The 20,406-nt window shown below is 57.3% G+C and overlaps 1 protein-coding gene and 1 long non-coding RNA gene across 4 annotated transcripts in view; one reads left to right on the top strand and one right to left on the bottom strand.

Moving 5' to 3' along the window:
- The window catches only part of SEMA6C (semaphorin 6C), a 94,840-nt gene that overhangs the window by 59,084 nt on the left and 15,350 nt on the right, over positions 1 to 20,406 (top strand). For 2 of the 3 annotated variants that reach the window (XM_024107036.3, XM_024107035.3), the window contains exons 7-18: positions 604 to 705; positions 1,433 to 1,523; positions 2,896 to 3,018; positions 3,496 to 3,584; positions 5,118 to 5,335; positions 7,572 to 7,703; positions 8,225 to 8,380; positions 9,251 to 9,424; positions 9,888 to 10,025; positions 15,742 to 15,819; positions 19,322 to 19,377; positions 20,322 to 20,372. In XM_024107036.3, coding sequence (XP_023962804.2) covers positions 604 to 705; positions 1,433 to 1,523; positions 2,896 to 3,018; positions 3,496 to 3,584; positions 5,118 to 5,335; positions 7,572 to 7,703; positions 8,225 to 8,380; positions 9,251 to 9,424; positions 9,888 to 10,025; positions 15,742 to 15,819; positions 19,322 to 19,377; positions 20,322 to 20,372 — 1,408 coding nt within the window. Of the gene's footprint in view, positions 1 to 603; positions 706 to 1,432; positions 1,524 to 2,895; positions 3,019 to 3,495; positions 3,585 to 5,117; positions 5,336 to 7,571; positions 7,704 to 8,224; positions 8,381 to 9,250; positions 9,429 to 9,887; positions 10,026 to 15,741; positions 15,820 to 19,321; positions 19,378 to 20,321; positions 20,373 to 20,406 lie in introns of those variants that run through there. The other variant, XM_008170345.4, reaches the window with a different exon arrangement.
- LOC135976913 (uncharacterized) lies at positions 14,775 to 15,804 on the bottom strand. Its single transcript, XR_010594173.1, has 3 exons — positions 15,681 to 15,804; positions 15,205 to 15,314; positions 14,775 to 14,901 (listed from the first exon to the last, which is right to left on the bottom strand). It is a non-coding gene; the product is annotated as an uncharacterized LOC135976913 (long non-coding RNA).

Raw genomic sequence — 20,406 nt, 5'->3', positions numbered from 1 at the left:
GCCACCCCGTTGCCCATTCCCATGGGTCTCTGAGCTCCCATAGCAGGGGGCAGCTCTGGACGCCTGGGAGATTCATCCCCCCTTCCTGGGAGATGCGCTTTCAGGGCCCAGTCCGAAGCCCATGACATCTACAGCTTCGTGGGAGGGAGGAGGTTGGCTCAGGGCCCCACCCCGCAGGGTTGTGCCATACCCTATGTGCCTGTCAGATGTTGCCCTCCACCCCAGAGGTGGCTGCATTCCAGTGGTGCTCTAGGCACAAGCTTCCAAAACCCTTTGAGATCCTCCAGGCTGGACGGGGGTCGGGAACTGTGACATCTCCAGGTTCCTGTCTCCTTTCCTCATCACTTAACCCAGGTTCTGGTGCTAGGTGATCTACACACCCGCTCCGCCCCAGGTGACTCACTCCCCACCCCCGTCAGAGCCAGCTGACCACGCCCCCTTCTTTGCCCCTCCATACCACCTGATTGCACTATCCAGGGAGACCACACCCACCCCTCAGACCCCTCCTTCCCAGTGCTAGGCAAACCCATGTCCCCCGCAATGCCAGGTCCCCCACCCGTCCCCCAACCCCCTTTAATTTGGATCATGGCTAACCCCCCGCAGGACGAGTGCTATAACTACATCAAGGTGCTGGTGCCCAAGAATGATCGGACCCTCTTCGCCTGTGGGACGAACTCCTTCAATCCCATGTGCCGGACCTACCAGGTGAGGGCACCACCCACCCGTCCCCCGCGCTGGTCTGTCTGCAGCATCACAGAGCCCCACGGGGACCAAGCCCGATCCCCGCTGAGCTCATGCAGGGGCTGAGGTGGTGGGGCTTGGGGAGGGGATGGACCCTGGTTGCTGGCTGGATCCCTTTCTCACTTAGCGCCCTGCACACACTCAGGGCTGTTCCTGGTGGCCCACGTGGCTGGGCAAATCTTGTTAGGCTCCAGCGAACTTCCAGCGTCCGTGCTGCAGGAGCTGGCCTTAGGTTCCAATCCAGGCTCAGGGCTCAAAGGCTGGGCCGGCAGGTGGTTGCTGGGTGACCCCCAAGTGAAATGAGTTTGCTAGGACTCAGCCCAGGTGTCCAGGACTCAGAAACCACCCCCTTGCAGGCAGCCTCAGCAGAGAGGCCAAGGAGGGAGTGGGTCCCACAGACTGGAGTCTCCCCCAGGTCAGGTATGAGCGCGCCTTGGCCGATTCCCCCAGGGTCAGGGTGGGGCAATGCATGCTGGGAGCAGGAGGCCTCATGGGCCGTGTCTCCCTATCAAAGATAATGGGTGGCCATCAGCTCCGTGGGCCACACTCAGACCACCCAGGATCTGTGAGGGTCAGTCCAGCCCAGCCCTCCCTGGATGGGGCCCCATGCATCGCTGTGGCGTGCTCTCCTTTAGGGCCCCAGGGTGGTATTTGCGTGGCCCATGAGTTCACCTCGGCCCTTGGTTCCCAGATCAGCAGCCTGGAGCAGGAAGGGGAGGAGCTGAACGGCCAGGCCCGCTGCCCTTTCGATGCCAAGCAGACCAACGTTGCCCTCTTTGCAGGTACACGGCCACGCCCTCGGCGGGTGGTGGGACACAGGCTGAGTGGCGCAACCAGCCTTTGGATGCTGTGCTGGGATTGGGGGGGTGACAGTCAGGGTCCAGACACCCCATGGGGAGAACAGGGGGTCTGATCCCCACTGAATATGCAATTGCACAGGCAAAGTGGTCATACTGTGCAGCCAGTCCTGACACACCAGCCTGCCTGGGGGAAAAGCCGCTTCTCCCTTTGTTTGGTCGCAGACTTTAAAGCGTAACGTCCGTGAGCATCATAGTCCTGTAACATTGTGCACCATCAGCTGAGTCAATTGCTTATTCTTTGGGGTCCGGACCTGGGGGTCGTTCTGGGGCTGCGGGGGGTGGGGGGGTTCGCACACAGTTCTGACCCACCCGGGGGTTTGCATTCTGACACCCTGACGCTGGGGGGTGCTGAGTCTGCGGGGCAGGGGCTAGGGCCCATCTCTGATGCGTGTGCATTGACACACGGGAGTGTTCGCACACAAAGCCCATGGGACAATGCTCCCCAGGGGCCGGCCTGCAGCATCCCATTGAGAGGGGCAGAAGCTGCTTGTTGGCTCAGTTCACCAGGAATAACTCCCTGATGGCGACCAGCTCAGTCCTTGCCCCGGGGTTACCAGGACTGGGCGCTATGGGGCACGTGTGGGGCACCCCCGGGACAAGCCCATCTCCATTACACTAGACAGCTCCCGGAGCTCCATCCTCATGTTTCCTTCCTTCCTTCCTACACGTCTATCTATCTAATGTGTCTGTCCCGTTCCCATACACCCCCTCTGTCTGTCTGTCTGTCTATCTATCCCCATACACCCCATCTATCTATCTATCTATCTATCTATCTATCTATCTATCTATCTATCAATCTATCCCTGTTCAACCCCTGTATCTATCTATCCATCCATCCCCATACAACCCCTCTATCTATCCATCCCCATACAATCTATCTATCTATCTATCTATCTATCTATCTATCTATCTATCTATCTATCCATACACCCCCTCTGTCTGTCTGTCTATCTATCCCCATACACCCCATCTATCTATCTATCCCCATACAACCCCTCTATCTATCTATCTATATCTATCTATCCATCCATCCCCGTTCAACCCCTCTATCTATCCATCTCCATACAATCTATCTATCCATCATCCCCATACACCCCCTCTGTCTGTCTGTCTATCTATCCCTCCCCATACACATCTATCTATCTATCTATCTATCTATCTATCTATCTATCTATCTATCTATCTATCCATCCATCCATCCCCATACACTCCCTCTCTTTATTTATCTATGTATCTAATCTTCCCTTTTCCCTCCCTCCCTCACCTCTCTCTCATTCTTCCTCCCCCCTCCCAGACGGGAACCTATACTCAGCCACCATGGCAGACTTCCAGGCCAGTGACGCGGTGATTTACCGCAGCCTGGGCGAGAGGAGCCCCGTGCTCCGCACCATCAAGTACGACTCCAAGTGGCTGCGAGGTGAGGGGGCCAGAAGCCGCGGGGAAGCCCCGGCTGGTGGGGGGCGGGGGAGCAGCAGGAATACATCGGAATACAGGGAAGCAAATGACTCATATCAAGGGAACTAGCAGGAAGCTTAGCGCTAGCAGGGAGCATAAATTAGTGATTAGAGCTGGGGGCTGGGTGCCAGGACTCCTGGGTTCTGTTCCCAGCTCTGGGAGGGGAGTGAGGTCTGGTGGTTAGAGCAGGTGAGTCAGGACTTCTGGATTCTATCCCTGGCTCTGCTACTAGCTCCGGCAAGCCCCTTCCCCACCCTTTGCCTCAGTTTCCCCCCATGTGTAGTGGGGATAACATTGTACCCAGCCCTCGGGAGGCGGGGCTCCTGAATTAATACCTGCAAAGTGCTTTGCGCTCCTTATGTGGCTGGTGCCTGAGACAAACACATCTACCATAATGGCTCCTCCCCACTTCACCCCTTGTCTCTGCCCCTCCCCCCAGAACCCCACTTCCTCCACGCCCTGGAGTATGGGAACTACGTCTACTTCTTCTTCCGGGAGATCTCCATGGAATACACCACCCTGGGCAGGGTGAGTGCTGGGCGGGGGCCGAGGGGTCAGCGTGGCCAGGCCCCAAGGGATGGGGTGCAACTATGGCGGGTAGGGGTTGGCATGCTGGCAGTCGGGGGCACCATGCCCTCTGGGGCACCCACAGCCCAGTGTGGCCATACCCCGGTCCCCGGACATGGTAGCGCCCTGACGGCCAAAGGGGCCAGGCCCAGCACCTCCCAGCCTGGGCTTTGCAATGGAGTCGAAGGAAGCTGGGCATCTAAATCCCATAGACAGGAAAGCCGAGGGGATCCCTGAACCCTTTAAGCCCCTTTCTAAATCCCTGTCCCGTTGCTGTCAGGGGGATGGGCGGGATTCCCCATTGCTCTCCGTGGGGGATGGGCGGGATTCCCCGTTGCTCTCCATGGGGGGATGGGCAGGATTCCCCGTTGCTCTCCATGGGGGGATTGACAGGATTCCCCTTTGCTCTCGATGGGGGGGATGGGCGGGATTCCCCATTGCTCTCGATGGGGGGGATGGGCGGGATTCCCCGTTGCTCTCGATGGGGGGATGGGCGGGATTCCCCGTTGCTCTCAGTGGGGCGATGGGCGGGATTCCCCGTTGCTTTCCATGGGGGGATGGGAGGGATTCCCCGTTGCTCACAGTGGGGTGATGGGAAGGATTCACCATTGCTCTCGATGGGGGGATGGGAGGGATTCCCCGTTGCTCTGAGTGGGGTGATGGGAGGGATTCACCATTGCTCTCGATGGGGGGATGGGCAGGATTCCCCGTTGCTCTCAGTGGGGTGATGGGAAGGATTCACCATTGCTCTCGATGGGGGGGATGGGCGGGATTCCCCGTTGCTCTCCATGGGGGGGATGGGCGGGATTCCCCGTTGCTCTCCATGGGGGGATGGGCGGGATTCACCATTGCTCTCCATGGGGGGATGGGCGGGATTCACCATTGCTCTCCGTGGGGGGATGGGTGGGATTCCCCGTTGCTCTCGATGGGGGGATGGGCGGGATTCACCATTGCTCTCCGTGGGGGGATGGGCGGGATTCACCATTGCTCTCCGTGGGGGGATGGGTGGGATTCCCCGTTGCTCTCGATGGGGGGATGGGTGGGATTCACCGTTGCTCTCGATGGGGGGGATGGGCGGGATTCCCCGTTGCTCTCGATGGGGGGGATGGGCAGGATTCCCCGTTGCTCTCCATGGGGGGATGGGTGGGATTCCCCGTTGCTCTCCGTGGGGGGATGGGCGGGATTCCCCGGTGCTCTCCATGGGGGGATGCTCAGTGGGAGCTGCTGGGTACTAAGCAGCTTTGAACAGGTGGCCCCTTAGGCTTGGAGCCCGCCGTGTGCCCATCGCTGTGGCCTCTGGCCAGGCCGTGCTTCAGTGGAGCCCCACAGCAGGAAGAGAACACCCCCCTTCCCCCAGCGTCTTAATCCACGGCAGCGTAAGCACTCAGCCCAAAGGCGAAGCCTTGCCCCGGCTGGCCCTGGCTGGAGCTGAGTGTTAGCGCCCCCGGCAGGGCCGGCCGGCCCCTCCCCGTAACCAGGGCCCTGTCCCGGCAGGTGATCTTCTCGCGCGTGGGCCGGGTGTGTAAGAACGACATGGGGGGGTCTCCCCGCGTGCTGGAGAAGTACTGGACCTCCTTCCTCAAGGCCCGGCTCAACTGCTCCGTGCCCGGAGATGCCTTCTTCTACTTCGATGTGCTGCAGGCTGTCACCGACGTCTTCCAGGTCAACGGGCGCCCCGCCGTCTTCGGGGTGTTCACCACCCAATCCAATAGGTACTGCAGCCCCCCCTCCAGCCCTGCCGGCTCGCTCGATGTGGCGGGTCCTCCTGTGGCCTCTTGCTAAGGGCCCAGCAGCACCCCGGGTGCCAGGCCCTGGAGTATGGCGCTGGGATGCCATGTGCCTGCAAGACATCCTGCGCCTTCAGGGGCCTCTTGGGGAGGAGGAGGGAGGAGTCTGAGGGTGCTGGCAGGAGGGAAAGAGTTGGGATCCACTCCCCAGCTGGGGGAGGAGGGAGCTGGCTCTGCTGCTGACTTCCCATGTGACCATGGATAAGTCACTTGATCGCACCGTGCCTCAGTTTCCCCATCAGTACAATGGGGATAAGGAAACGTTCCTGCTTCCCAGGGGGGGTGGGAGGATTCATCCATTCCTGTCAGTGACGGGCTCCGATGTGGAGCAGAGGAGCCTGTTAGAAAAGGTTGAAAGAGGGGGGCACAGAGCTGTGGGAGGGGGCCCGGATGTATAAATCCCCCTGCTGTGCCTCCCCCATCGCCCTGTCACTTCCTGCCTGCAAAGCCCATTGGGATTCTTTATAAATTACCCTATAATAACAAGTGGTGTGCGCAGCCCAGAGACCCTACAATAACAAACCAGTGTGTGCAGCCCAGAGACCCTACAATAACAAACCAGAGTGCGCAGCCCAGAGACCCTACAATAACAAACCAGAGTGCGCAGCCCAGAGACCCTACAATAACAAACCAGAGTGCACAGCCCAGAGACCCTACAATAACAAACCAGAGTGCACAGCCCAGAGACCCTACAATAACAAAGCAGTGTGCGCAGCCCAGAGACCCTACAATAACAAACCAGAGTGCGCAGCCCAGAGACCCTACAATAACAAAGTAGCTTGCACAGCTCCAGGGCACAGGAGAGACCATAAGAAAATAACAAACCTGTCTGCACCCCTAAAAGACTCTACAATACCAAAGGCAAATGTGCAGCCCCAGCACCCCGAGAGACCCTACAATAACAAACCAGCATGCACAGCCCTGTGCTCACAGAAGACCCTACAAGAACAAGCTGGCATTTGCATGACCCCGAGGATTTCCTTTGCCCGTTACCTGGGGTGGGGAGCTGTTCGTTGGTCTAAAGCCAGGGGCTGCGAGGGAAGAACTGTGCCAGAGGCCCCGGGAGCATTTCCGGCGGGAGCCTGGCTTGGCACAGGGTTGATTAGCTGAGAACTGGCAAAAGACAAGCCTCTGCCATTCCCGCAGGGTGGCTAGTGGAGAGAAATGCGGCCCGCCCGGTGTATTTCATCACTTAGCCACCGCTGCCTTTCTGATCAGCCGAAATGCGCTCAAGCCGTCCCTCGGATTTGACAGGGTCGCTTACGAATGGCCCCAGCCCCGTGCAGTGGGGATGTCTGGGGGGTCGTGGGTGTGCGGGGGGAGGGGGGGATGCAGGGAACATTCCAGCACACACGCGGCACAGGGCCAAAGGGAAAACCAGGATGGGGCGGGCGATTCCGGGACACCCCAGGAGCTGTGGACTGTAGCCCCGAGGTTTAATGGTCCCTGATGAAGATTCAGAGCCATGCTCAGGGTCAGGGAGGTAATAAAACCTCCAAGCGTGGGAAGATGGCACCAGAGATGAGCCGCTAGGACCCACCTGGGAGAGGCCTCACCCCTCCACTGCGGGGGCCATTTCCCAGGAGGATGAGGGACCTGGGGGGGAATGGATCGTGCCCATTATGGGGGGATGGAAAGAGACTAGGGGGTGTCATGGGGGGGTGTAGGGAGAATTAGGGCTGGGGGGGTGCTGACTGGGGGTAAGGTAAATGTGTGGGGCAGGGAATGAAGGGAGAAGGACCCTGGCTGGGTGAGGGGGTGCTGGGCAGGAGGGGGCGTAGGGAGGACAGGATGAGAGGGGCTGGAGGAGAGTCCTGGGTGGGATTGGAACGGGATGCGGGGGAGGGGGACTTGTGGAGGGTCTGAGATGCCGGGGGGGGGGGGAATGGGGCCCTAGCCCCTCCTTGCTCAGTGTGAGCCTCACAGGTGCCCATACACTGACTGTGACCCCCACCCCTCACGTCGCAGCCTCTGACCCCGTTAGCCCCCTAGATTGCTGCAGCCCCCTCGGGAGGTCGGGGCCTGAAGGTGACAGGGAGGGGGATGGCTGGCGGGGGGGCGGGGGTGGGTGAATCCGAGCTGGGCCCAGCAGCAGCTGGGTGGAGGTTGGAGCCACCGGCAGCCCCACTCATGCCTCCCCTCATCTCTCCCACCCCCCCAGCATCACCGGCTCGGCCGTCTGCGCCTTCTACCTGGACGACATCGAGCGAGCGTTCGCCGGCAAGTTCAAGGAGCAGAAGAACGCGGATTCCGCCTGGACCCCAGTCCCGGAGGAGAAGGTGCCTAAACCCAGGTAAACAGCCCCCCCCCCCCCCCCCCCCGAAATGGAGCAGGGTGTGTGTGGGCTGTTACTGGGCACAGCCCCTGGCCAGCCCGTCAAGGCAATGGGCCAGACGCCAGGACTCCTGGGTTCTATTTCCAGCCCTGGGACTAGAGGCTAGAACAGTGGCCTGGGCATCGGAGCAGAGGGTTGAGAACCAGGACTCCTGGGTTCCTCTCTGTGCTCTTAGAGGGGAGTATGGTCTAGTGGTTGGAGCAGGGGCGGGAGCCTCTTCCAAGCAGGGGAGGGGGCAGGAAGTGGGGTCTAGGGGGTTTTACCCTGGCACCTTAATTATGTAAAGAGATGGACACAACGTTTGGTTAACGCAACATCGGCTCCCTTGGGGACTCCCCAGTCCAACGCTGTGGATGGGACTGGGAGTTGGGCATGTGGAGCAGCTACAGTAGGGGGGGCACTGCCCCCTACCCAGAGCCAGATGAGCTGCCACTCCTGGGCCGCCCACGCCTACATCTGGATTCTCTCCATCCCTGCAGGCCCGGCAGCTGTGCCAGCGTTGGCCAAGCAGCCGGGTACAGAACCTCCAATGAGTTCCCCGACGAGACGCTGGCCTTCATCAAGTCCTACCCGCTGCTGGACGAGGCCGTGCCCGCCGCCACGGGAAGGCCCTGGTTCACCAAGACCACCAGCAGGTACCACGTGGGCGCTGGGGCTGGAGAGGCAGCCGAGGAAGGGCCGAGGCCTCCTGGGGAGGTGGGAAACCATCAAGCCCGGCCAGGTCCCACCTAGCCCATTGCCCAGGGCCAGGCTCTCCTGTACCGCACTCGTTCCCATCTGCTCCATCAAGATGGTCCAAGGCATTGTCTCATCCTAGGGCGAAAGGACCCTGGGGAGGGGACTCCCAGCCCTTCCCCCGGGAGCTGATGCTGTCCGGACGTTTTCCCTGCTAAATTGTCCTCTGGGCCCGTCCGCCCCGTTCCCTGCTGGCTCACCCTAAACAGCCCCATGTGGCCTGATCCTCCGGCCTGCCAGGAGTTGGGGAAGGGGAACCGCACCAGGCTGTGCCTGGGATTGAGGGGCAGCCATCAGTGGCAGAGGCAATCGACCCCACGCTCTTCGGGCTGGGATCCTTTGGGGCCAGTAAACTGTTACCAGCAAATGGTCTTTGGCCAGTGATCAGTGAGAATAAACCACCTGGGCCCTGGCGACAGACCAGCCTCTGCACGCGTACCGGTGTGCACGGATGTGTACGTGTTCACATGGGTGTGTTCACATGCGTGACATGTGCGTGCCCTTGTGTGCGTTTGCATGGGCATGTGCCATGCCCAGATACGGTTCTGTGTGTGCCCGTCGTGCACGTGTGCGTGCATTTGCAGGTGTGATCACGTGTGCATGGGTATGTGCCCGTGTCTCTATGTTTTTCCTTTGTGCAGTAGTGCATGTGCAGGGGCATGTGCACCCACGTGGGCATGTGGGTGCACAGGCATGTTCATGTGTCTGGGTGTCCAGTGGCTTCCACACCAGGCTCATGCCCTGACCTCGCTTCCTGCCACCCCCCACAGGTACAAGCTGACCCAGCTGGCAGTCGACACGGCTGCCGGCCCCCACAGGAACTACACGGTGCTGTTCCTTGGCTCGGAGGACGGGAAGGTGCTGAAGGTTCTTACCGGGACTAAGGAGAACTCCAGCGTGGAGACCCTGCTCCTGGAGGAGATCAGCGTCTACAGCCCGGCCCAGTGAGTGCAGCCGGGGCAGCAGGCGCTCGGCACAGCCTGCGGGAGGGGCGCCTGGACGGAGAGACGGAGACCAAGCAAAGTGCTCACTGGAGAGCGTGGGACCTAGTGGATTAGAGCAGGACTCCTGGGTTCTGGCCTCAGTGTTGGGGAAGTGGTGTCTAGTGGTTAGAGCGAGGGGGCGGAGGATCACGGCTCCAGGGTTCTGTTCCTGGATGTGGCTGAGTGATTAGCAAAGGCACCTGGGAGTCCGGACTCCTGGGTTCTATTCCCCTGTGCCACTGATTAGCTGCTTAGCCTGGGAGTCTTCACCCTGCCCCCTCTCCGTGCCTCAGTTTCCCCACCTGTCAAACAGGGAGAGCGCTTCTGCTGTCCCTGTGCTCTCGTAGGAGGAGGGGCTCAGGTCGGCACGGGGACTGGGGGCGTGGGCTTGGTTTTGACTCTGTCTCTCTGTGCTCGGCCCCAGGTGCAACGTGAAGAGGGAGGACAGGCGGATTGTGGGCCTGGAGCTGGACACAGCCCACCAGGCCCTGTACGTGGCCTTCTCCAGCTGTGTGCGCCGCGTGCCACTCAGCCGCTGCGACGCCTATGGGAGCTGCCGGAAGTGAGTGGGGAAGGGCCGTGGGGTGGGCGGGGGCCTGCTGCCCCCCGGGCTTGGAGGGACCCTTCCTAGCAGAGTCCCGAAGGTCCAGCAGGGCCTGGGGCTCCATTCACACAGTGCGCGTGCTGGGGGGGGTGAGAGGGACGGGAATTGTGTGTGTGTGTCAGGTGGGGGAGTGTGTGTGTGTGTGTGCACGGTGTACAGCATGTGTATGTGTGTCGGGGGAAGTGTGTATCTGAGTGTCGGGGAAGTGTGCACGTGTGTGTAGGGTGTGTGTGTTGGGGAAAGTCTGTGTGTGTGTGCAGGGCATGGGGAGTGTACAGCATGTGTATGTGTGTTGTTGGAAGTGTGTGTGTGTGTTGGGGAAGTGTGTGTGTGTATGTGAAAGGTATGGGGGTGTAAAGCATGTGTATGTGTGTTGAGGGGAAGTGTGTGTGTGTAGGGTGTGGGGTGTACAGCATGTGTATGTGTGTCAAAGGGAAGTGTGTGCGTGTGCATGTGTGTGTGTGAGTAGGGTGTGTGTGTTGGGGAAGTCTGTGTGTGTAGGGTGGGAGTGTACAGAATGTGTGTGTGTGTCAAGAGGGTGGGAGTGTGTGTGTGTAAGGTGTGTGTTTTGGGGAAGTCTGTGTGTGTGTGTAGGGTGAGGTGTACAGCATGTGTGTGTGTGTCAAGAGGGTGGGAGTGTGTGTGTAAGGTGTGTGTTTTGGGGAAGTCTGTGTGTGTGTGTGTGTGTGTGTAGGGTGAGGTGTACAGCATGTGTGTGTGTGTCAAGGGGGAGCGTGTGTGTGTGTATTGGGGAAGCGTGTGTGTGTGTGTAGGGTGGGGGTGTACAGCATGTGTATGTGTGTCAAGGGGGAGTGTGTGTGTGTGCATGTGTGTGTGTGAGTAGGGTGTGTCTGTTGGGGAAGTCTGTGTGTGTGTGTGTAGGGTGGGAGTGTACAGCATGTGTGTGTGTGTCAAGAGGGTGGGAGTGTGTGTGTGTAAGGTGTGTGTTTTGGGGAAGTCTCTGTGTGTGTGTGTGTGTGTAGGGTGGGGTGTACAGCATGTGTGTGTGTCAAGGGGGAGCGTGTGTGTGTGTATTGGGGAAGCGTGTGTGTGTGTGTAGGGGGAGCGTGTGTGTGTGTATTGGGGAAGCGTGTGTGTGTGTGTAGGGTGGGGGTGTACAGCATGTGTGTGTGTGTCAAGGGGGAGTGTGTGTGTGTGTATTGGGGAAGTGTGTGTGTGTGTAGGGTGGGGATGTACAGCATGTGTGTGTGTGTTGAGGGGGAGTGTGTGTGTGTGTATTGGGGAAGTGTGTGTGTGTGTAGGGTGGGGGTGTACAGCATGTGTGTGTGTGTCAAGGGGGAGTGTGTGTGTGTGTATTGGGGAAGTGTGTGTGTGTGTAGGGTGGGGGTGTACAGCATGTGTGTGTGTGTGTCAAGGGGGAGTGTGTGTGTGTGTTCTCCTGTTCCCCTCCCACCACCGGGAGTGGTTTGTGTTTGTGTGTGTGTGTGTGTGTGTGTGTGTGTGTGTGTGTGTGTATTGGGGAAGTGTGTGTGTGTGTAGGGTGGGGGGTGTACAGCATGTGTGTGTGTGTGTCGAGGGGGAGTGTGTGTGTGTGTGTGTGAGCGTAGGGTGTGTTTGCACCGTAATCAGCCATTGGCTCCCCCAGTGCCCCTGCCTGGCCCGTGTCCCGGCCCCGACAGGTGTAGATGTCCGACCCGAGCCAGTTCCAAGAAACCCAGAGCCCCCTGCAATCTCTCACTGACCTTTATCTGGCAATTAAAACCACCTATAAAAAGCCCCCAGCAAAGCCCTGAGCAACCCCCCTCTGAGTCGTCAGGAGCGGGGATAACAAGCAGAACCGGGCTGGCATTAGAAGCATGGGGGCCTGTCCAGTGGTTGGAGCGAGGCAGGGGGAAGGGAGTCAGGACTCCTGGGTTCTATTCCCAGCTCTGGGAGGAGACTGGGGTCTAGTGGTTGGAGTGGGGGAGGGTGAAGGGAGCCAGGACTCCTGGGTCCCATTCCCAGCTCTGCCAGTGATATGTGTGATCTCAGACAGGTCACTTCTGCTCTCTGAGACTCATTTTCTACGTGGCTGAAAGTGGCCCCCGGGAGGGGGGGGAGGGAGCTGATGAGCTGGTGTCTCTGCAGCACGTGTTACCAGCTGCGTCCTCTCCACATGGGCTAGTCACTGCTGCTCGGCGCTCTAATCCTTAGCGCTTCTTAGCTGCCTAATCCCTGCGGCTCCCAGTACCATTCGCCTCATTGCACAGGGGTCACGCAGACAGTGGAGCCGGGCCCAGAACCTAGGAGTTCCCCGCTGCCTCGCATTTGTAGTTCCCCCGCCCGGTGCAGCCTGCCCGACCCAGCGGCACCCCCTGGCCCTCTGGGCGGGAGGAGCTAAAGGAACACGCTGGACATCCTGGCCCTGCTCTCACGCCCGCGTGTCCCGGGATCAGTCCGTCATTGACACGGGCATCAAACCAAGGTCTGATCTGACACCCAGGGACGTCCCCCCACTGACTTCACTGGCCTTGGATCGGGCCATAAGTGAAGGCAGAATCAGGCCCCAGAACACACCCGTGATCAATCTTGTCTGGTTTCCTGACAGGGTCCCATGCCAGCTGTTTTGAAGGCAGGTAGCCACCCCCCACATGAGCATTAACTACTCCTGGGGGCAGAAGTGGGGGATTCCTTCCTGGCCCTCAGAGGATGATCTGATTTTGCCCTGGAGCATGAGGCTGGCTAGCCCCGACCAGGCTGCTACCGTTCATATTACTTAAGCAGATGGCTGAAGAGATCTGTGAGCCGTTAGTGACTATCTTTGAGAACTCATGGAGGATGGGAGAGATCCCAGAGGACTGGAAAAGGGCGAACATAGTAGCTAGCTGTAAAAAGGAGACTAAAGACAACCCAGGGAATTACAGACCAGTCAGCTTAACTGGGGTACCTGGAAAGATAATGGAGCAAATAATTAAGCAATCGAGTTGCAAACACTTAGAACAGGGGTCGGCAACCTTTCAGAAGTGGTGTGCCGAGTCTTCATTTATTCACTCTCATTTAAGGTTTCGTGTGCCAGTAATACATTTTAACATTTTTAGAAGGTCTCTTTCTCTAAGTCTATAATATAGAACTAAACTAGGCCTGCTAAACACAGGGTTGTGAGTTCAATCCTTGAGAGGGCCACTTAGGGATCTGGGGCAAAAATCAGTACTTGGTCCTGCTAGTGAAGGCAGGGGGCTGGACTCGATGACCTTTCAAGGTCCCTTCCAGTTCTAGGAGATAGGGTATCTCCATTGAGACTAACAGAAGTGTAGGGAGCATAAGCTTTCGTGGGTAAGAACCTCACTTCTTCAGATGCAAGTAATGGAAATCTCCAGAGGCAGGTATAAATCAGTGTGGAGATAACGAGGTTAGTTCAATCAGGGAGGGTGAGGTGCTCTGCTAGCAGTTGAGGTGTGAACACCAAGGGAGGAGAAACTGCTTCTGTAGTTGGATAGCCATTCACAGTCTTTGTTTAATCCTGATCTGATGGTGTCAAATTTGCAAATGAACTGGAGCTCAGCAGTTTCTCTTTGGAGTCTGGTCCTGAAGTTTTTTTGCTGTAAGATGGCTACCTTAACATCTGCTATTGTGTGGCCAGGGAGGTTGAAGTGTTCTCCTACAGGTTTTTGTATATTGCCATTCCTGATATCTGACTTGTGTCCATTTATCCTCTTGCGTAGTGACTGTCCAGTTTGGCCAATGTACATAGCAGAGGGGCATTGCTGGCATATGATGGCATATATAACATTGGTGGACATGCAGGTGAATGAACCGGTGATGTTGTAGCTGATTTGGTTAGGTCCTGTGATGGTGTTGCTGGTGTAGATATGTGGGCAGAGTTGGCATCGAGGTTTGTTGCATGGGTTGGTTCCTGAGTTAGAGTTGTTATGGTGCGGTGTGTGGTTGCTGGTGAGAATATGCTTAAGGTTGGCAGGTTGTCTGTGGGCGAGGACTGGCCTGCCTCCCAAGGTCTGTGAAAGTGAGGGATCATTGTCCAGGATGAGTTGTAGATCACTGATGATGCGTTGGAGAGGTTTAAGCTGAGGACTGTAGGTGATGGCCAGTGGAGTTCTGTTGGTTTCTCTTCTGGGCCTGTCTTGAAGCCTCCTGCTACAAGACAGGCCCAGAAGAGAAACCAACAGAACTCCACTGCTGAGCTCCAGTTCATTTGCAAATTTAACACCATCAGGTGCCACAGGACCTTCTGTTGCTTTTTACAGATTCAGACTAACACGGCTACCCCTCTGATACTTGGTATCTCCATTATTATTATTATTTAACATTAAATTAAAATGCAGAGCCCCCCGGACCGGTGGCCAGGACCCGGGCAGCGTGAGAGCCACTGAAAGTCAGCTTGCGTGCCGCCTTCGACACGCGTGCCATAGGTTGCCTACCCCTGACCTAGAAGAAAATAAGATGATAAGTAACGGTCAACATGGATTTGTCAAGACAAACCAACCTAATACCCTTCACTGATAGGATAACAAGCCTTGTGGATAGGGGGAAGCGGTGGATGCGGTATATCTCAACCTCAGTCAGGCTTTCGATACTGTCTCACATGACCGTCTCGTAACTGAACTAGAGAAATATAGCTTAGAGATGACTCTACTCATCTGCACAACAGGCTGGAAAAGTGTACTCTGAGAGTAGTCAAGCTGGAGGTCGCAGTCAAGCTGGAGGGACATATCGAGTGGGGTCCCACCGGGATCTCTCCTTGCTCTGGTTCTAGTCAATATCTTCATAACAGATGTGGATAATGGCACAGCGAGTACACTTATAAAGTCTGTGGACCGTGCCAAGCTGGGAGAGGTTGAAAGCGCTTTCGGGGACAGGATTAGAAATTCAAAATGATCTGGACAAAGTGGAGAAATGGTTTGAATTAAATAGGATGAAATTCAATAAGGACAAATACAAAGTACTCCACTTCGGAAGGAACAATCAGTTGCACACATACAAAATGGGAAATGACTGCCTAGGAAGTAGGACTGCAGAAAGGGATCTGGGGGTTATAACGGATCACAAACTAAATATGAGTCAACAATATAACACTGTGGCAAAAAAAGCGAACATCATTCTGGGCTGTATTAGCAGGAGGGTTGTAAGCAAGACACGAGAAGTAATTCTTCCGCTCTACTCGGCGCTGATAAGGTCTCACCTGGAGTATTGTGTCCAGTTCTGGGCGCCACGCTTCGGGAAAGATGTGGACAAATTGGAGAAAGTCCAGAGGAGAGCGACAAAAATGATTAAAGGTCTAGAAAGCTTGACCTGCGAGGAAAGATTAGAAAAATTGGGTTTGTTTAGTCTGGAGAAGAGAAGACCGAGTCGGGGACATGATAACAGCCTTCAAGTCGGTAACAGGTTGTGATAAAGAGGAGGGTGATAAATTATTCTCCTGAGCCCCTGAGGATAGGATAAGAAGTAATGGGCTTAAATTGCAGCTAGGGAGATTTAGGTCAGCCATTAGGAAAAACTTCCTAACTTTAAGGATAGTTAAGCATTCAAATAAATTACTTAGGGTGGTTTCGGAATCTCGTCATTGGAGGTTTTTAAGAGCAGGTTGGACAAACCCTGTCAGGGATGGTCTAGATAATATTTAGTCCTGCCTCGGTGCAGGGGATTGGATCAGCTGACCTGTCAAGGTTCCATCCAGCCCTGCATTTCTGTGTCTGATCTGCTTCCCAATCCACCACAGGAGCTGCTTGGCCTCCCGCGATCCATACTGTGTCTGGCTCCGGCCGGGAGCGTGTGTGGCTTTTGGACAAGAAATCAGGTGAGTGGCTCTGGTTAGAGATTGGGAGGGGCGGGGGATTTCCCAGGGGTCTGCAGCCCCCGGTCAGTGTCTGCGCCCAGCACAAGGGACGGCTGTTGAAGTAAACCAGATACGGGTTTCAAATGTGCCCTGACACAACTCAGCTGGGGGATGGAAGAATTTACCGTATGTCCCTGACTAGCTGCCCTGCCCCGCCGACTGCACCACTCCCTGAGCCTGTTACACATTGCCCACCTGGTGTGTGCTCATTCGCACCAGTCAAATCAGGACACTGGCCTTTCACCCCCACTTCAGGGCAGCAGAGTCCCGCTCAGATTCTCCTGTCCTCTCCCACCGCTCTGCGTCTGTCTCCTTCACACAGGGTCCCTCCTCTGCGTCTCCGGTCGGCGGGGTCGGCCTCTCTGCCACTGCCAACTCTCGGGCTCAGTTCGCGTCGCTCTTGCACCGTCTGAATCGGCTCCTATCCCACGGAGCTCGGCAGTACAGATTGCACGGATAGCTCTCCCCAAGCTGAGTCCCCAGGGTGACAGTGAGGCCCATGTGCTGGCAAAGATGGTTAGCAGAGCTCCCCTTCCCCAGCCCCACCCTCCTGGGAATGCCCAGCGGCTGGGTCCCCTTGGGAAGTGTAATGCACAAAGCTGCCTCGCTCCACCCCTCTGGGGGCAGTGGCGCCTTTCTCTGTGAGCTGGTGCAGTTGCCAGGCTGACCATTAGAGGGAGACAGAGTCGTAGGCGCTAAGCGGGCGTATTGCAGAAGCAAGCTGAGTGCCGCCGTGCCACGGCAGAGCTAGCCGTGTGCCCATCCGGGAGCATTGTGCATGTGTCCATGCAGCAACTTCCCTCGGGCCCTGCCGTGTCAGCCGTTCCCTTCGATTCCCGGTTCCTCTATCACCCTGGCTGGCCAGGACCCAGTAGGCGTGTGCTCCAGAGCGCCCTCTGCTGGAGAAGACACCTGCGTGGGGACCATGAGAGAACCACAGGGCACGAAACCTGTAATTAGCCTCATTAGGGCCGCAGCACAAATAAACCGGCTCCTAGGGTGTATGGAGCTCGGCGGCAGTACAGCCGTGCCTCCCAGCTGCATTTGATTAGGAACTTGTGCTGGGGAACAGCTGCCCGGGGAATATTGGGCTCTGGGTTCGGTTATGCCTGGGAACACGCACAGAGACGGAGACGCAGTGGCTCTAGCCAGAGGGCTCCCCAGCATGCCGCCTTCTGAAGCTGCAGAACAGGGCGCCTAGTGGGGGAGGCACGAAAGGCTCCATCCCTGAGAGAGCTCGGGACAAACCCCTGCTCCCCGGCTACACAGGCAGCTGGGTTCAGCCACGTCAGCTCCTGCGGCCCCCGGACTCCTGGGTCCTCGGCCTGCCTTGGGAAACCCGCCAGATCTGGGTGTTAGAAAGGAACCGTTGAAACCCAGCCCGTGCGGGGCCGGGTGGAGAGGAGGAAGGGGAAGCTGGTAGGAACCTATTTTATGAACTGAAATTTCACGGAAGCTGAAATGTTTTGAGACAGGCTGCGACGAAGCGGTTTTTGGAGCAGGGAGAGAGGCGTGTTCTGTGGCCTGGAGCAGCGTGCTCCGGGTCAAAAAATTCAGCTTTGACCCAGGCAGAGCAGGGACTCCCCCGGCCCCGGCCATTGGCCTCACATCCTTGGACATTTTAACTCCTCTCTTTGGCAAAAACAGTCAGAGAGGCTTGGCTTCCATCCCAGGCAGAAGGACAATACATTTCTGCGCCTCGAAAGGGGATTGTCTGGTCGGCTCTGGAAAGGGTCCGAGCGGTTTGATAGTGGGGGAAGGACAGAAATCAAGGTTGCGGGTTTGTCAGTTCCTGGGATCATACTGCGCAATGGGTGTTAGATGGTTTACGGTGAAATGCTTCCGTATCGACATCGGCGGTGCTCCCATCCTTGTCGTTAATCCGCCTCCCCGAGAAGCAGTAGCTAGGTCGGAGGGAGAATTCTTCCATGGGTCTAGCAAAGTCTGAACCACATCGGTCACACCCCTGAGCGGTCCCATAGTTGGGTCGACCTAGTGTAAACCAGGTGTTGTGACTCTGTGTGCCAGGTAGCTATGCCATGCTCTCAGATCAGGTCCACCCGGCCTTCGGTCGTCTGGTCAGGGGCCACCTGGATCCCACCCCTCATTGTGTCCCTGTCTTATGTACACTCCCTCCCTCTTGCAGAGGGGTCAGAGAAGAGCCACGAGATTGAGGATTGGAAAACCTTATAGTGAGAGACTTAAGGAGCTCAATCTGTTTAGCTTAACAAAGAGCAGATTGAGGGTTGACTTGATCACAGTCTAGCGGTACCTAGAGGAGAACAGAAATTTGATAATAGAGGGCTCTTCCATCCAACACGACCTGACAGCCGGGAGGTCAAGCTAGACACATTAACAGCGAGGGTTATTAACCATTGGCCCTGCTAATGACCTAGCGGCGCCAGGAACTCTCCTTCGCTGGACCTTTACAGATCAAGACCAGCTGCTTTTCTAAAAGACCTGCTTGCGTTCAACTCGGACTAGGAATTAATTCAGGGAAGTCCTATGGCTGGCAGACAGCCAGGAGGTCAAACTAGATGATGAGGGTGAAGCCTTCTGAGCTGAACATCTCTCAGTGTGGGTCACGCTCCATCTCACCTGTTCTGTAAGCCCCAAAAGAGATAGGTCTAGGCAAGCGCCCCTATCTCACAGATGGGGAAACTGAGGCATGAGAGCCTGGAATGAATGGAGAGACTCGAATGCAGGAGTGTTGATTCCAAGTTCCCTTTTCTCTAACAACTGGGCACCACTCCCCTTCCCAAACCAGGAGCAGAACCCAGGCGTCCTGACGCCAAGTCCCCCCGCTCTAACCACTACATCACACTTCCGTGGAGACACTGGCTGTTCCATATGGGGTGTTTTATGACCCCACTAGCCCATTGCAGCCACAGGCTGGATGTTGTTTGCGAAGTGGAAACCTTAATGCTGGGGGGGGGGAGTGTGGACCTGGGAGCAGCCCGGCTCTGCCATGTGGTGACCCTGCATCCAGAAGGGTTGGGGGCGGGGGTGATAGTGTGAACGAGAGCAGTGTGGGGGGGGTCCTTTTATTGAGCCTCATTTGCCTCCGAGCCCAGGTTGTAGGGGGCAGGGTGGAAGAGCCCTCTCCTAACCGCCTGTCACCTGAATTCCAGATCTCCTGGTTTCTTCACTCTAGCTCCTTCCTGATGGCCTTCCCTGCTTTCCCCCCGACTCCCTCCTACCTTTGCCACGCGTCTAAGACCCTAAACATCCATGCGGTAAATTGCATCTGACATCAACCCAACTAACCAGCCAAGGGAAGACATTACGTCAGGCTCCTCCGAGCAGAGCGACGGCTGGGGTTCGGGGGGGCTGCTTCGGGGGAGGGGGTCCCGTGCCTCTAGGTTTATCTCTGTATCATTTTCTTGGAGCCCCGATTAACGAGCAGAGGGTCTAATCGAGGCGACAGGCTCCTTCACCGCGGTCTCCCTTGGTTTCCTTCCAGGGCCGGATTCGAACAAGATGTTGAGAACGCAGCCAAGCAGCCGGGAAGCTGTCAAGGTAAGTGGGGCCAGGGCCGCCTCCCCCCAGCAGCGGCAGCTGCAGGGGCAGGAAGTGCTGGGGGTCTCCGCGGAGGAGAAACGGGATGAGTCAGCATCCCGGGCTGCCCATAAAACAGCCCTGGCCAAGCAGAACAAAAGTGGCCGTGTGCCCCCGGAGGCCCGGCTCTGACAGCCTGGCGGCGGGCGAATAGCTGTTGTGTGGGAGCGTGAACTTCATCTGAGGAAAGAGGAGGAGGCAGTAGCCATCATGGTTTCTTCATCATTGAGCCTCTTTAAATTGCGAAAAGGAAAAATTCCCATCTGGTTTGCAGCCCCCTGTCATATCGCAGGTGTGGGGCCGGCGGGGGGCCGGGTCCTGCCTGTTGTGGAGAGATGCAAAATTTGGAGCTGGATTCAAGGGGGGGAAATCCTCGTGTTTCCATCCGGGGGGACTGGAGAGATCCGGGAGGCAAGGAAGGGGGTATGGGGCCTTTCGCTGCTAGGAGGCTAGTACCGAGCTGGGCCCAGGCCAGGGCACTGGCTGGCTAAGGGGAGCTAGGAATGGGCTATGGGGACTTGCCTTTCTAGGGTGCTGGTAGCGTGGGGCCTGTCACCTCCTGGGCTCTGGTTCCCACCTGGTGGCGACCCAGAGCTGTGACCATGGGGGCAGTTCTTGCTAAAAGCCCCATGAACTGAACCCACAAGGGCCCCAGTTTGCAAACCGAGGTCCAGGCCTCCCAGGCTGGGAATGCTGGGACCCACCCAGACCCTTAGCAGCGTCACTCAGACGCAGGGAGCAGGTGCTGGCCTGGTTGGATGAATCCCTGAACTCCCCCTCCCCTGCCCTGTAGTTTTCCACCTTGACATTCCCCCCAGCTCTGCTGCAGTCTCCCCGTTCCTGCCCCCTCTCCCCACTTGGTTCATTGTTGATATCTAGCTCCCTCTCTCTTCTCCTTTCCGTAGACGCCGTGACCTCCACGGGGAATCACAACAGTGCCAGTGACTCATCATATGGTCAGTGAACCCCTCCCTCGCTTTCACCCTCCCG

This window comes from Chrysemys picta, chromosome 20 (assembly GCF_011386835.1).
Source record: "Chrysemys picta bellii isolate R12L10 chromosome 20, ASM1138683v2, whole genome shotgun sequence".
NCBI classification, from domain to species: Eukaryota; Metazoa; Chordata; order Testudines; family Emydidae; genus Chrysemys; species Chrysemys picta.
The sequence above is the reverse complement of the archived record's forward strand: the minus strand, read 5'-3'. Positions and strand labels throughout refer to the sequence as shown.